Source organism: Andrographis paniculata, unplaced genomic scaffold (assembly GCF_009805555.1).
Source record: "Andrographis paniculata isolate CXL003 unplaced genomic scaffold, ASM980555v1 Contig62END, whole genome shotgun sequence".
NCBI lineage: Eukaryota > Viridiplantae > Streptophyta > Magnoliopsida > Lamiales > Acanthaceae > Andrographis > Andrographis paniculata.
The window spans coordinates 5,668,524-5,683,145 of record NW_026137598.1 but is presented as its reverse complement, the minus strand read 5'-3'; the positions used below and the strand labels follow the sequence as shown (position 1 = coordinate 5,683,145).

The following is a 14,622-nucleotide window of genomic DNA, read 5'->3' as shown; positions in this document are numbered from 1 at the left end:
AAAAATAATTATTATTTAATAAAAATAATTATAGATTAAGATTAAGATAAGTAAATAATTTAATTAAAATTAAAAAAATTATAAAATTTAAAATGCAAGTGCATAATTATATTTCTAAAAATAGAAATGACAAATTATGTGGGACGGACGAAAATAAAAAATAGAGACAAATTATGTGAGACGGAGATTTTATTATTCAAAATAAAATTAAGAATATCAAATTAAAAATATATTATTAATTTATTATATTTACTATATTATATTTAATTTTTAAGTTTAAAATATTATATTTATATCATATCATTGTTTCCAAGCAGGTTTGGGAGATTTTTAGGGTGGAGTTACTGCGCACAATAAAAATCTCTCCAACCATCCTTGTCCCTCTTGGTCGGCACTGCTGCAACGCTAGCAGCTTTTTAATAATGTGTGTTTTTTTGGTTGAATTTAAAAAATTTTAGTTTGAATTTGATATTAAAATAATATTTGATGAAATATTTTATGAGTGGAAAGGGTATACTTTTTTTTGGGGAAATTCATAGTCCAAATAGTAAAATTTGGCAAAATTAGGGTAAAGAAATATTTATTATAATTATAAGAGAAAAAAATATATACAATATATATGTCATTCTGTAGAGATTAAAATTTTTTATAATACAAATAAATAAATTTTTAAATATATATGTTGGGTATAATATAAATTCATAATCAAATTATACAATATAAAATTTATCAATTAAATTTAATACACATTTATATTATTTTATTCATTATCCATCAAATCAATACACATCAAAACTCCCAAAATCCCAACCAAACCTAAACACAAGAAACAACAAAATTCAAAATTCAAATAAAAACCAAACTCAAACCCAAATTTTACCCAAAGAAACACAAATAAATAATTTAATTTGATATAAATTGATTTTTTTATTTTTTGAATGGCGTGGGAACCTTCCATCGCTACCCGATTCCGATAAAAAAAAACACTTGCTTTTAGCAAGTAATTTAATAAATATTGTATTTAATGATAATATTTTTAATATTAAATATAATTAACGATGAGTAAATAAATATAAAATAAGTATTTGTAATATGAATAAATTATAGTTACTATTAAATAAAAAATTATACAGTAATAATATTTTGTGTGCTTGAATATAAATAAAAATAAAAAAATAAAGTGCAGTTAGAATGAGAGAAGTATTAAATAAAAATAAATTGTTACGGTTAACAAATCCAATATCTATAGTACTTGTGTCTTGCGGTGTCAAAATTGTGAAGGGTTCGCAATGCATCACCGCTAAGCACACGAAACGACATCGTTGCGAGCCAGAGCTGAGGAGCAGGACACAGACGACCTGAATCACATTCACATCCTCCTCTGAATCGTTCCATTTCCCCGATCTGAATCAACCCCTGCCTGCATTGGTGGCGCCGCTCCCCACCGGAACAACCCCCATCTACCCTATCCCAATCTTTATATTGTCTTCCATAATTATAAGATCCTCCATCGCCGGCGTTTCTTCACTCGATCGAGCATTTCCCGGACACAGAGGATGGCCGCCGCCTTAAACCTTCGCCAGAAGCAAACAGGTAGTTAGATCTCTCCATCAATTTTCTTCTACAATCCTATTTCGTCAGGACTTCTTTTGTCTCACCGGCGCTACGCTTCCAGAATGGATTATCCGGATTTTGAATCTCAATCAAGCTGTGTCTGTGCCCGGCGGGACGGCCAACGAGGAGGTCTACAAGATCCTCATCTACGACCGCTTCTGCCAAGACATCCTGTCGCCCTTGATCCACGTCAAGGACTTGCGTAAACACGGTGTTACCCTCTACTTCCTCCTCGACAAGGATCGCAACCCTGTCCACGACGTTCCCGCCGTCTACTTCATCCGGCCTACGCGGCACAATATCAATCGGGTCATCGCCGACGCTTCTGGAGCCCTCTACGATTCCTTTCACCTCAATTTCTCATCCTCCATTCCAAGGCCGCTCCTGGAGGACCTTGCCACCGGTAAGATCTCTTTTCGGCTTTTCGATTGCTCTTGTTAATTAATTCTTTACCCTGTCTTGGTTTAATATGCCATATATTGGGAACTCCGTAATTTCTGGAAGTGATTAAATAGTTTAGTTTCCAAGTTTTGATCCGTGTAACAACTCAACAAGTAGGATTAGCCATTGATAACATAGTTGGAACTGAATTTTCTACTAAAATATCACATTACACCCCAGCGAGCAACTGAAAGAGCTTGGCGAGGGAGAAATCCGAACTAGAAATAGCAAGTGAGCCAAAGAGATCCCTAATTCTCAGCAGTTTGAAGCAAACAAGATATAGAATTCTATAGGTTTTTTTTCCCACTTTCCTCACCTGAATCATCTCCACTTCTCATTGTTTCTGCCTATGTAGTACACTTCTCTCTTCTCCTTACTCTTAGCCAATTTTTACTATTTTACCATCGATGATGATTGCATGCCCCTACTTTGCTCTCTTTTTCTCTTGTTCATACCAATATGATAGGACAGTGTCAAGATTCTTAATATCTAATGATTTATTGTTGCCTTGTCAGTCGTTTAGTTACTTATGATAAGGTCAAAGTTAAAGGCATGGAAGATTTACACATTATTTTAGAATGAGGCCCTTGCAATTTTCAATGTTTATGCATGCGACATAAGTTACACACAAAAGCTAATTAAAAGATGTCTAGTGTGTGATATGGCCCTCTTGGTGAAAAAATCGATCATCTGTTTGATTTCCTGATACTGTTCCTGTTGAAATTGGGGCGCAACCTATAGTGCTTAGTTCTTTTGTATGTGGGTATTTGTGTTTCAGGTACAATTAGTTCCGATTCAATTCAGAGGATTTCCAAGGTGCATGACCAATATTTGGAATTTGTGACGCTGGAGGACAACTTATTTTCACTTGCCTACTCGAACTGCTATGTCCAGATAAATGATCCATCTGCTGGTGATAAAGAAATTGAGGAAATAATAGAAAAGATCGTGGGAGGATTGTTCTGTGTTTTGGCCACGCTTGCCGTGGTGCCAATCATTAGATGTCCTCGTGGTGGGCCGGCAGAGATGGTAGCATCCTTGCTTGATCAGAGGTTGAGGGACCATTTGTTGACAAAGAACAATTTGTTTACAGAGGGTGCAAAATTCACCAGCTCTACTAGTTCGTTTCAAAGGCCATTATTATGTATATTTGATAGAAATTTTGAGCTCTCTGTTGCTATACAGCACGACTTCCGATACAAGCCACTTGTGCATGATGTGCTTGGATTGAGGTTGAATAGGTTGAATGTGAGAGGGGAGAAAGGTGGGATGAAATCATTTGAGTTAGATCACTCAGACCCATTTTGGGCAGCCAATGGGTTACTGGAGTTTCCAGAAGTGGCTGTGGAAATTGAGACGCAATTGAATAAGTATAAGAAAGATGTTGAGGAGGTTAATAGACGTACAGGTGGTGATTCTGGGGCTGAGTTTGAAGGGACAGATTTAGTTGGTAATACAAAGCATCTGATGAATGCTGTGAACTCTTTGCCTGAATTGACTGAGCGGAAGCAAGTGATCGATAAGCACACAAATATTGCTACTGCTTTATTGGGTGAGATCAAGGAGAGGTCTCTTGATTCTTATGCCAAAAAAGAGAGTGATATGATGATAAAAGGAGGCATTGATCGCAGCGAACTTCTTACTGTGATCAAGGGCAAAGGGAGCAAGATGGACAAATTGAGGTTTGCTATCATGTATCTTATTTCTGCGGAGAATATTCCTTCATCTGAAATAGAAGCAGTGGAGGCTGCTCTAAGGGAGTCCGAGGTAGATGCCAGTGCATTTCAGTATGTTAAGAAAATAAAGTCACTGAATGTTTCGTTGGCATCTGCCAACTCTGCTAGCCGGAGCAATATTGTTGACTGGGCTGAAAAACTCTACGGGCAGTCAATCAGTGCAGTTACTGCTGGGGTCAAGAATTTGTTGTCTAGTGATCATCAGCTAGCTTTGACAAGAACAGTTGATGCTCTAATGGACGGTAAACCAAGCCCTGAAATCGAATCCTACCTCTTATTTGATCCCCGCGCACCAAAGTCCAACAACCCTGGGTTAAGTGGCAGCCACCTCAGGGGACCATTCAACGAAGCCATTGTTTTCATGATTGGCGGTGGGAATTATGTCGAATATGGTAGCTTGCAAGAGCTTGCTCTCCGGCAGCAACCAGCAAAACACGTTATTTATGGAACAACCGAGATCCTCACAGGGGCTGAGTTTGTGGATCAGCTTGCATTGTTGGGGCAGAAAACTGGTTTTGGAACTAGCAGTGGTGCTCCTCCTCCAGCCCATTGAAAGATGATTAATATCTAATACAGGTAAATGCAGTAGTAGTAATCTTCGATATATACACACACGATCACGTCTGTGTTTCCTTTCGTTTTTCTTTCCTGCAAGGGGAAGCATGCTCAAGAAATAATTGATGAATTCTTGTGAGGAGTTTGGAGTGGTGGCTGAACAGAAGTGGGCTTTGGAAGTTGATTTGATGAGGTTGGTTTGTGCTTTTTTTGATATTTAATTTCTTGGTAATGCCCTTTAGATAGAGAGAGAGAATAGCATCAACAGTCTGTGTAGTGTTTCTTTCTGATTAAGTACAGTTTTATATTTGTATTGTGGCTAACCTTTTTCATATATGTAATGAATATGAATTGGTAAAACCTCTCCCCCTGGAATGTGAGGCTCTGTGTTTTTCTCAATTATATTTGTTCTTTGATGGTAAGTAATCTAAAATTACAGAACAGAAGAAGTGGGAATGTTGAGGGTGATTATTCTTAAAAATTAAATAGATAACACATTATTTTAATCATGCGTCAGGCAGTTTTTACTACAGGGTGTGACATGTCTTTTGTGATCAATATGTGTTGTGGACTTGCATTTTGTATTTTTATTAGTATTATATTAGTAAAATATTGTATGGTTGATTTATGTATAGTTTATTATCCATTTGAGTTACAATTCAAATGGTATTGTTATATGTGTGCAACAAATGAAAATTATTTAAACAAACAACTGTGTTCTTTGGGGTTTGAATCTTTGAATTGTAAAATTTTTAATTTAAATAGTTATTTATGTTTATATAAATAGATGTTAGATATGATGTTTTGAATATAAAATATATTTTTTAATATAATATAAAAATATAAAAAAAAATTGAAAGTGTATATATGTATATTTATAATCTCATTTTGAAAGATAATTACGTACATGTTATGGTTTTATAAATATAAAAAGCTTGCACAAATTATAAGCAATTTAAATCAAATTGAAGCTTTTATTTTCATAATGTTTTTGTATCATTCTAAGAAGTAAGATGGGGCTCGATACTTTGAATTTGGTCACTTTGTGTTTTTTTTAGTGAATGTGTTTTTAATGTTAACAATAAAGAATTATATTAGTAATATAAAAATAATATTTTATATATATTTATTATGAATAAATAAAATATATGTTGTTTTAACTTGTGGATGAGTGTGTTTCTTTCGATAATTTTGAGAAAATTTTGATTTGAATTTAATATTAAAATAATATATAATAAAATGTTTTGTAAGAAAAGAAAATACAAACATAAATTCAAGGTTTGGTGGCTTAAAAAACACACCAATATTTAATAAAATTTATGAAGAATTATAGCACAAAATATATAAAGTGAGCAACCCTCTTTATTTATGCCAACTTAACATAAAATTTTGAATTATTAATTTATCAATATGTTCTTATAAACAAGTGGATGATCAAGATCATTCGTTCAAAATGATGACTTTCAATTAATAAAGTCTTGAAAGACAAATGACGAAAAAAGTAGTGAATATTTTGATCCATGAAACGTAAACAACTTGCTTGGCCAAAACTCCTATAAGATGAGTTTAAATTGCATTTTCTATGTATTTCTTCTTTTAAATAACCAAAGAGTTATTTGTTTATTAATTTTTCTATATATGTATATTTTTATGTCAAAATAATTTATTTTACTGCAATTCTATTTAAAGAGAATATCTTCTACTTATAACAAAATTCATATAATAGTACATCGGATAATTTTTTTACTCATGATGAGACTTTATACTCATCGAGTGAAATAATAATAAAGAAGTGGAGGGGTATCTTTGCAAATAATAATTACAGTGCTTTAGGTTGACCATTCCCTAGCCATCCTTCCCCTCCCCCGCTTCCATTTTTTCTTCTTCGTCTTCATCCTCCCGATCACAATTCGCATATCAATCCATCCAGCAGAGCTGAAATTCATTTACCAGATCTCTCACCACCATAACCCTAATCTATATTCTTTTGCTGATTTCTCTGCTGCATGTAAAAAATGTCTAGGCGAACACTTCCGTTCCTGAAGAAGCTCGTTCCTGGCGTGCGATCCACGATGATCACGTCCAGATCCGTGACCTACATGCCTCGACCCGGGGATGGAGCCCCTCGTGCAGTCACTCTGATACCTGGGGACGGCGTCGGACCATTAGTCACCGGTGCAGTCGAGCAGGTTATGGAGGCGATGCACGCGCCGGTTTACTTCGAGAAATACGACATCCATGGGGATATGAAGAGCGTGCCTCCCGAGGTGATCGAATCGATTAAGAAGAATAAGGTGTGTCTCAAGGGCGGTCTGAGAACGCCCGTTGGTGGAGGTGTCAGCTCGCTGAACGTGCTGCTCAGGAAAGAGCTCGACCTTTATGCGTCACTCGTCCATTGCTTTAATCTGAAAGGCCTCCCAACGAGGCACGACAAAGTGGATATTGTCGTGATTCGGGAAAATACCGAGGGCGAATACTCGGGTTTGGAGCACGAGGTTGTTCCTGGAGTTGTGGAGAGTCTTAAGGTGGATCTCTGTTCCCTTTCTAAGATAGATCTCATCTCTTTTTTTTTCTATCATGGTTTTGAAGTTTTGATTTATGCTGGGCTACTCTCCTGTTAAAACATTTGGAAAAATTGAAAATTATTTGGAATCCGATACAAGTTCTCAGGGAAAAAAAAAGGATTCTTTAATTGCATCCATCGAATATAGTTGACCAACCATTGTTATTTTCATTATGTAATGTATAATCATGAGCATAGGGTCCAGAGAAATGATAATGGTTTTTCAGATTGTGAAAAACCTATCTTGGCTATTATGTTTTGATTATGTGTTAACATGGAGCTTCATCAAAGTAACAGAAATTCTTGAAAGTTCTGCTTAAAGAATTGTGATGACTTTCGATGCATAATTGAACCTATGTGCAGAAGCAGATTATTAAAAATTTCGAATCTTGTCTGCCCTACTTCCTTATTAACAAGTTCTTTTAGTTTTAGAGTTTGTGATTATGTGTGTTGGGGCAACTGGAAAGCTATTTGGGATGACGCCTGACGGGCTATCTGTATATCTGCTTGTTTCCTGTTTCTATTTTGGTTTTGTTTCCTCGTCATATTGTAAATTTTGAAATGTTGTTGTGTAGACCTATTTCTCATTTAAAGTTAATGGTAGGTGATAACCAAGTTCTGTTCAGAACGGATTGCAAAATATGCATTCGAGTATGCATATCTCAACAACAGGAAGAAAGTAACTGCTGTGCATAAAGCAAACATTATGAAGCTTGCCGATGGTTTATTTTTAGAATCCTGTCGTGAAATTGCCAGCAAGTACCCTAGTATCCAGTATAATGAGATGATCGTGGATAACTGCTCTATGCAACTTGTCTCCAAGCCAGAGCAATTTGATGTTATGGTAAGTGACCAAACTAAATTTGTATTTTCATTTTGTAGTGATGTTTGTGTTCTGGTGCACAGACCTTGTTAGCCCTGATAACTTGTGTTTCTTGGCTTTTTTCAGTTTGTATTAAGATGTCAGATTATTGGCATAGAGGATTAAACAATATGGATATCTATAAGAGCAGTTAAAGATTCTTGTCTTCGGAAATTAGGATATATGAGCTACTAGGAAAGGAATTATAACTGTTCTCTTTATTGTTTGTTTTTGTCTCCTGCCTGTTCTATATCCACAAAGCCCATTCTGCTCAATGCCCTCATTCACGTGAGACTGTGTAGCATGAGCTATAGTGACTTTTTTTTCTTTTCTTTTCTCATTCGAGAATAGCTTGATCAACCTTATTTTGTTGCTATAAACAACCTAGTAATAAGATGAAGCACAACTTGCCCTTAAGCATGGAAAATAATTGTTAGTTTTCAATGAGCTGTCTGTTTACTTTCGCATGTGAAGATAGAGTTGAGCAAGAATCAACTAGTAGCTAGGAACTTTGACCTTTTGCGCATCTTTTAGCGTATTTCTGTTGGAGGAAAATGATTATAGCAACATGGGCTTTGTAAATTTCAGATATTTTTGTTCTCTTTAATTTAATCTTCCTTGATATTGTTCTCTTCATAGTTGATATTGGTTTCATTTCCCTCTTCGGCATTTGGGCTACTGATTAATAAAAATTCTAATTTGGCAGGTGACTCCAAATCTCTATGGGAATCTAGTTGCAAATACAGCTGCTGGAATCGCTGGGGGCACTGGTGTCATGCCTGGGGGTATGTATAATGCCTAGATTTGATTAACTTCATACTAAATCTCATATTACGTCGAGTCAGTGCACCTGTGCACCTTCCCACTCAACAATTATAATAACCGAAACAATGGATTCTCCCGCTTTGGTGGATTTCAGGGAACGTGGGGGCTGATCATGCAATTTTCGAGCAAGGTGCTTCTGCAGGCAATGTAGGAAACCAAAAATTGGTAGAACAAAAGACAGCAAATCCAGTAGCTTTGCTGCTGTCTTCAGCTATGATGCTGAGGCACTTGCAGTTCCCGTCATTCGCTGATCGACTAGAAACTGCAGTGAAGCGAGTCATTGCGGAAGGTAAATACCGGACAGAAGATCTCGGCGGGGGCAGCACCTCACAAGAAGTTACAGATGCTGTCATTGCAAATCTTGACTGAACCCAACCAACAATCAGTCGCCATTGATGTGCAGTGATTGAGTTTTGTTTTTTTTTTCCCTTTTGCTGCTGACTATCTGCCCAGAAAGTGCTGTTAATCTTCTGAGCGAGTCAAATAATGATATTACTGTGCTACGGTGCCATAAAGATATTTGTTATAGTGAAATTCTTTTGAAGAGGATGATGGGAAAATGAATATTTATTTTGCCCAATTTATGGTCAGTCTTAATGACTAAATAGTGGTTGTTACCATTTCATTTAAAGTAAATTGTCTTTTTATTTTATTTTTTTTTGGATGATGAGCAGATATTTTATTTATTTATGCGATACTTGCAGTGTTTGTTTATAAAATTTATAATCACTTCAATATATATATATGACGATAAATTAATTTAGCAAATCGATTAGGGTTTGTTTATTTAATTATTTATTTATAATAAAAATAATAAATATGTGTATATATTAATTATTTATTTATAAAAATATGTATGTTAAAAAAAAGTACACCCGTAACATATTTTTTGAGAAACTATTTATTTTTTACATTAGTGAGGCTGGTGTCCTTTCCACATACTCTCTTTCAGAGGCCCAAACCCTATTTTCTTCTGGGGTTCATTCTTTTCTTCATTTCTTTCTTTGCACTGTGCGTGTTGAATCGGAGGGAAGTTGGTACTCTCTCATGGCAAGCAGAAAGATCGCCGCGGATTTGTTCCTTTCGAGGTGTTATCTTCTTCGCCGACAGCGATTATTGGTGCCTCCCCATCGTCTGCAGGTATTGCCAATTTTGTTGTTTCTTGGGAGGGATGTTTAGCCCTATGCTCTTATCTGATCGTTGTTCTTCGCAGGTGTTCCCTAGATCCCTGGTGTCTTCGCCCAACCGCCATTGGTGTAGGCGTGAATACAGTGTATTCAATGAGTTCTCCAAGAAGATTAAAGGTGAAGTCGACAGGTTCGTTCGGTTTCTTCTCATTTGTTTTTGTTCTAATTCCATATTGCGTTTCAATATGTATTTGTGGATTTATGTTGGTTGTCGACTCGTGAAAAAGGCACGATTTGTTGTAGTTGGTGTATTAGTTTTTATTGCGGGGACTTTCATTAAATACTTGTCGTTGAAACGCCTTCTGTTTTGGCTTCAGGAACCAAGAGTTTCAAAAGTCCATGAAGGAAATTAAGAACAAGGCCGAGGAGTTAAAAGGTGTAAAAGAGGATTTAATGGCTAGGTAATGTACTGAGAATTTCATTATTGTGTTATTTGGGGCGTCCGTGTCTGTCTGTTTAACGTGTAGAGGCTGAGACATACTTTTGTATGTCAAGGCTAGCAGACCTCTCCAATGGGAGCCTCTGAGATGGTGAACTGGCGAAATGCAGAACAAAGCAGACTACTGAGCAGCTGTACAAGCGAGTGGATGGCGTCTGGAACGAAGCTGAAGGGAAAGCAAAGAAGGTGTAAATCATCCTCTGATGCAATTGCAGTGTCTTATGAAAGTTGAATTATTAAATCTTTATTTCCATAATCCGACTCATGGATTCCTTTTGCTTCATGGAGGTTTACGCCGATGTGGAAGAAAAGCTTTCAGCTGCTAAAGAAGAGGTTTGTGAATATGTTCTCTACTCAGTCAATGATATTTGCTAAATCATTTAATTGATCGAGACAGAACTCCTCTAACATTGATTTAGGTCAAAGAAAGTTTCGGTATTGGAAAGGAGTCTCCAGAAAATGGAAGCAAGGACTCATCAGGGGAAGAAAAGAATCCAGGGCAGGGGCAGGAGCAGGGGCAGGGGCAGGGGCATTCTCAATCAACTGACAATGCTGAAACAATATTTGGAAAGGTCAAGTTTGGTGTTTCTTCGATCTCTCCCAAGGTTTCACTGGCATTTCAAAGATTGAAAGAAGCTAAACCACTTGACTTCGCCAAGAAGGGCTATGACATTGTGAAAGATGAATTGAAAGGTAATCCAAATAGGAGAAAGCGCCTGGAGTATGATGTGTCTTCAGCTACTCCCCCACCTAACATACAGAAAAGTACACGGACTGATATTGTGGTGTTACCTTCAAAACAGTCGCGATGGAATAAGAAGTGGGAGGCATTCAAGACTAAGGTGATATGCCCTCTATATTAATATCTCTAGTTTTACGATTGAAATTGGTTTAGCTTCCTTTGAAACTAATGTTATTGTCTTGTGTCTCAGATGCAAGGCCATCCTCTATTCAAGCGGGTTAGTAGGATTGGTGAGCCAGTAATTGAAAAAAGCCAAGAGGTATGTGCACCTAAATATTTGTGTTTTTTTTTTTTTTCTTTAGTATGGCATGCCCTGACATTGGCAATATCAACATGCTATCCACTATTTTATAGCCTTTATAATAGTTTCTTGCACTTCTCATTATCCATGAAAAAAGTATTACAGATTTAGCATGTTACTGGTATCTTTTATTTCAGTTGTGTGTGTGTGTGTATGTTTTGTTCTGCTTCAGACAGCCATAGGCTTACTCGTATATGTCAGCTTTGCTAATGCACTTGTTAATTGCATCTGGTTTGCTGGTCACATCGTTCTCTTGAAAATTATCTTTGGTTTGCAGAAGCGTTATTATAGGACTAGTTCATTTTATTTTATTTTAAAAAAGAAACCTTTTAAAGATGCATCTTGAAAACTTCATATTCTTTTAATTATTATTATTCTTTATGCATAATTGCAGATTGCGGAGGATATGCGGGAGAGATGGGAGACTAGTGATCACCCAGTTGTTCACAAGATTCAAGAGTATGTATCATTGTATCTTTCACCAAGTTATATGTTACCACTTTTAATTGGTTTATACTTGACCAGAACAATCACTAACTAATCATCTTCCTGCAATCTCTCTCTCTCTATATATATATATCTCGGTTGTGCTGCAGTATTAGTGAGACAGTTCTTGGAGAATCAGATGCTGCCATGTCATTTAAAGAGATCCGTCGCAGGGATCCGTAAGATCTCATACTCTGCTTTATCTCTTTAAATAATATAATGTTTTCCTTTACAGATCATATGTCAAAACTGAAACAATGTATCTGGTAGGACTTTCTCTTTACCAGAATTTGTTGCTGAGGTTCAAGAAGTAATCAAACCAGTCCTCAATGCATATTTCAAAGTAATTTTGTTTACTGCTCTTAGGGTGTTGGATCTTATGATGTTATATACAGAATCACAGGCAATGTAATGCCTCGAAATATTGTCTTTAACTTGTGACAAGCTTAATTACTCTACCCAGGGGGATACTGGAGTTTTGGGAAAATATTGTACATCCCATGTCATTGAGCGCTGCAAAGCGGAGCACAAGGCTTATGAAAGCCAGGGAATATTTTTTGACAATAAGGTGAGGATGTTGCGTGCTCTTCTTGTTTTACTGCCAATTTCCTTCAATTTTTTTTTTTTTTTGACTTCTAGATGGTGCAATAACTGTTGCATTATATTTTTCTTCTTGCATCATACAAACCTTGGAAATATTTCCCTACTCATTCAGGGGAACATTTTCAATTTCTAGATACAAATTATTTTGGGTGTCCGTTCCCGGTGGTGCATGATAAGGCAGCTTGCAGAAACCTACAATTTTTTGAATCACAAATATGGCACTCTTGTCACTGCAATACCATGATAATCTTTTGAATAATCTTCTTGTTTAGCTGTCATTGCCTGCAAGGATGAAGGTTTTTCTTTTTCATGCTAAATGGTTTCGGGAGATGCTCTTTATTCAGTGTGATGATTATACTCCCACAATAGTTGGGTTTTGTGCATTGTGTGTGATTTTGTTTCTTAAGGGACTTGGGAGGTCCTGGACCTGATGGTATTTGGATTAACTTTATTGGTCGTCGATAATGAGAGGGTGCAAGGAAACAGCATACTTTAATTGGAACTGGGCTAGTGAATAATTGTATGACTTAAGTGTCTTCTAGTATTGTGTTCATCACAATATTTTAATTCATACCCTTCCATGCAGATTTTACACATATCAGATGTCGAAGTTCGAGAGACCAAAATGATGGGAGAGACTCCCATAATCATTGTTGCAGTAAGAGAATAGCACTCCATTGCTCTTTCCATGCATATAGTTTATATTTTCCCACCATTCTGGTCTCAAAATTGTATTGTTTGCTTTTAATAATGTTTGTTTCAAGAGCTGATTACCTTTTTGGTCCTCGAACGCATCTTATTTCAGTTCCAGACACAACAAGTCTACTGTATTCGAGATAGACTTGGCGCCATAACGGAAGGTGGTCAGGTAAAAGAACAAAAAACCTCCACATACTTTGTAGACTTTAAAAAACATGAATCCTCCTCATTTGTGTACTTGTACCCACGAATAAATTGAAACAGGATACAATTCACACGGTGTATTATGCGTGGGCCATGCAGCAACTAGATCCTGAAGAACTTGGAGATGGTGCTCCTTACTCTATATGGAAGCTTAGGGAGATGCAGCAGCTCGGTGTCCGAGCCCTAATCTGATTTTGATTATTTAATTTGATTTGATTTTTGTTCACAATATGGAAGGATGTTTATTTTTGTTGGGATGAGAGGCAATGGTAGTAGCTGATCGATCAAGAAATTTTGGAGTAACTTTAATTTGGTGGATGATGCAAATGCCACAAGCTGAGGCAGGACAGGTAATCAATCTCAATCTCTCTATCTCATGCTAAATAAATGACTATCATATACATATATATATTATATATATATGCGTGTGTATATATAAGGGTTTTGAAGTCCTCTGTGTTGATAATTATTCTCATTTGATTTGTGGTGAATTGCATTGCTGCATATTTCGGTAAAAATGTTTGCTTGTTTTATGTTGGAAAGTAATAACTCTGAATCACTTAAATTGGGATTGGGATTAGATTGTGAATTGTAAAACATTGATTTGGAACAGTTACTTGATTCATTTGATTTAGTGTCTTCAAAAAATTTAAAAATAAAAATTATTTGGGCATATGTTTAATAAAAGTGAATAATAATAATTATTTTATTTTATAATAAAAAAATAAAAAATATTGATTTTTGAATGACATGTTAAGTATTATTATAGTAAATAGTGTAATTTTATAGAGAATTTATTTAAAAACTAAAACAAAGCTTCTAATAACCGAGCTATATATTGTGTACAATAGCGTGCAGAAACTAAGAAGAAACCAACGATAGTTTGATGGGGAAAAATGATTATTTTGTTGAGCTGATTGAATTGCACATTAATCGTTTTATGCATCTGACAATGTAAATTGCACAATTTATGTATAATAATAGTTTGTTTAATTGTATTTTGAAATTAATTTGAATTTTTATGTAAACTGATATGATGTTTTTATTAAAAAAATAATATATTTTTGTTTAAAATTATACTTGAATATTATTAATTTTCGCGCAAACACACTTTTGATAAAGCATAAAATAAGTAGGTTAGATGCATCTACCTAATACTAATATTAATTGGAATAGAAATAGGAATAGCACCTATATGTTTTAATATTTCACGTGAATCACCTGGCACTTGCAATATTGCATCCGTACATTTCTGTGATTAAGCTACATTTTGTATTGTTCATCGACCCAAATTTTACCAAAAAAAAAAAAAAAAATATTCATATAATATAAATAAATATTTAATATGAGTATTTATTTTTTCGA

At 35.6% G+C, this 14,622-nt stretch overlaps 3 protein-coding genes across 3 annotated transcripts; all 3 read left to right on the top strand.

The window, feature by feature from the left end:
* The first annotated feature begins 1,272 nt into the window (after positions 1-1,272).
* On the top strand, positions 1,273-4,745 carry LOC127261019 (SEC1 family transport protein SLY1). Its single transcript, XM_051289144.1, has 3 exons — positions 1,273-1,593; positions 1,676-2,017; positions 2,834-4,745. Exons 1-3 carry the CDS (start codon positions 1,557-1,559, stop codon positions 4,342-4,344), a joined length of 1,890 nt encoding a protein of 629 aa, XP_051145101.1. The 5' UTR covers positions 1,273-1,556; the 3' UTR covers positions 4,345-4,745.
* A 1,443-nt stretch (positions 4,746-6,188) lies between these two features.
* On the top strand, positions 6,189-9,176 carry LOC127261211 (isocitrate dehydrogenase [NAD] regulatory subunit 1, mitochondrial). The gene is made up of 4 exons (XM_051289454.1): positions 6,189-6,871; positions 7,514-7,753; positions 8,478-8,556; positions 8,691-9,176. The coding sequence occupies exons 1-4, from the start codon at positions 6,362-6,364 to the stop codon at positions 8,963-8,965; spliced, it is 1,104 nt and encodes a 367-aa protein (XP_051145411.1). The 5' UTR covers positions 6,189-6,361; the 3' UTR covers positions 8,966-9,176.
* Positions 9,177-9,522: 346 nt separating this feature from the next.
* Positions 9,523-13,826, top strand: LOC127261317 (mitochondrial import inner membrane translocase subunit TIM44-2-like). Its single transcript, XM_051289619.1, has 14 exons — positions 9,523-9,736; positions 9,810-9,913; positions 10,101-10,184; positions 10,333-10,408; positions 10,511-10,555; positions 10,642-11,064; positions 11,155-11,223; positions 11,660-11,724; positions 11,862-11,930; positions 12,022-12,094; positions 12,215-12,319; positions 12,941-13,012; positions 13,160-13,222; positions 13,318-13,826. The coding sequence occupies exons 1-14, from the start codon at positions 9,644-9,646 to the stop codon at positions 13,447-13,449; spliced, it is 1,473 nt and encodes a 490-aa protein (XP_051145576.1). The 5' UTR covers positions 9,523-9,643; the 3' UTR covers positions 13,450-13,826.
* The last annotated feature ends 796 nt before the right edge of the window (positions 13,827-14,622 follow it).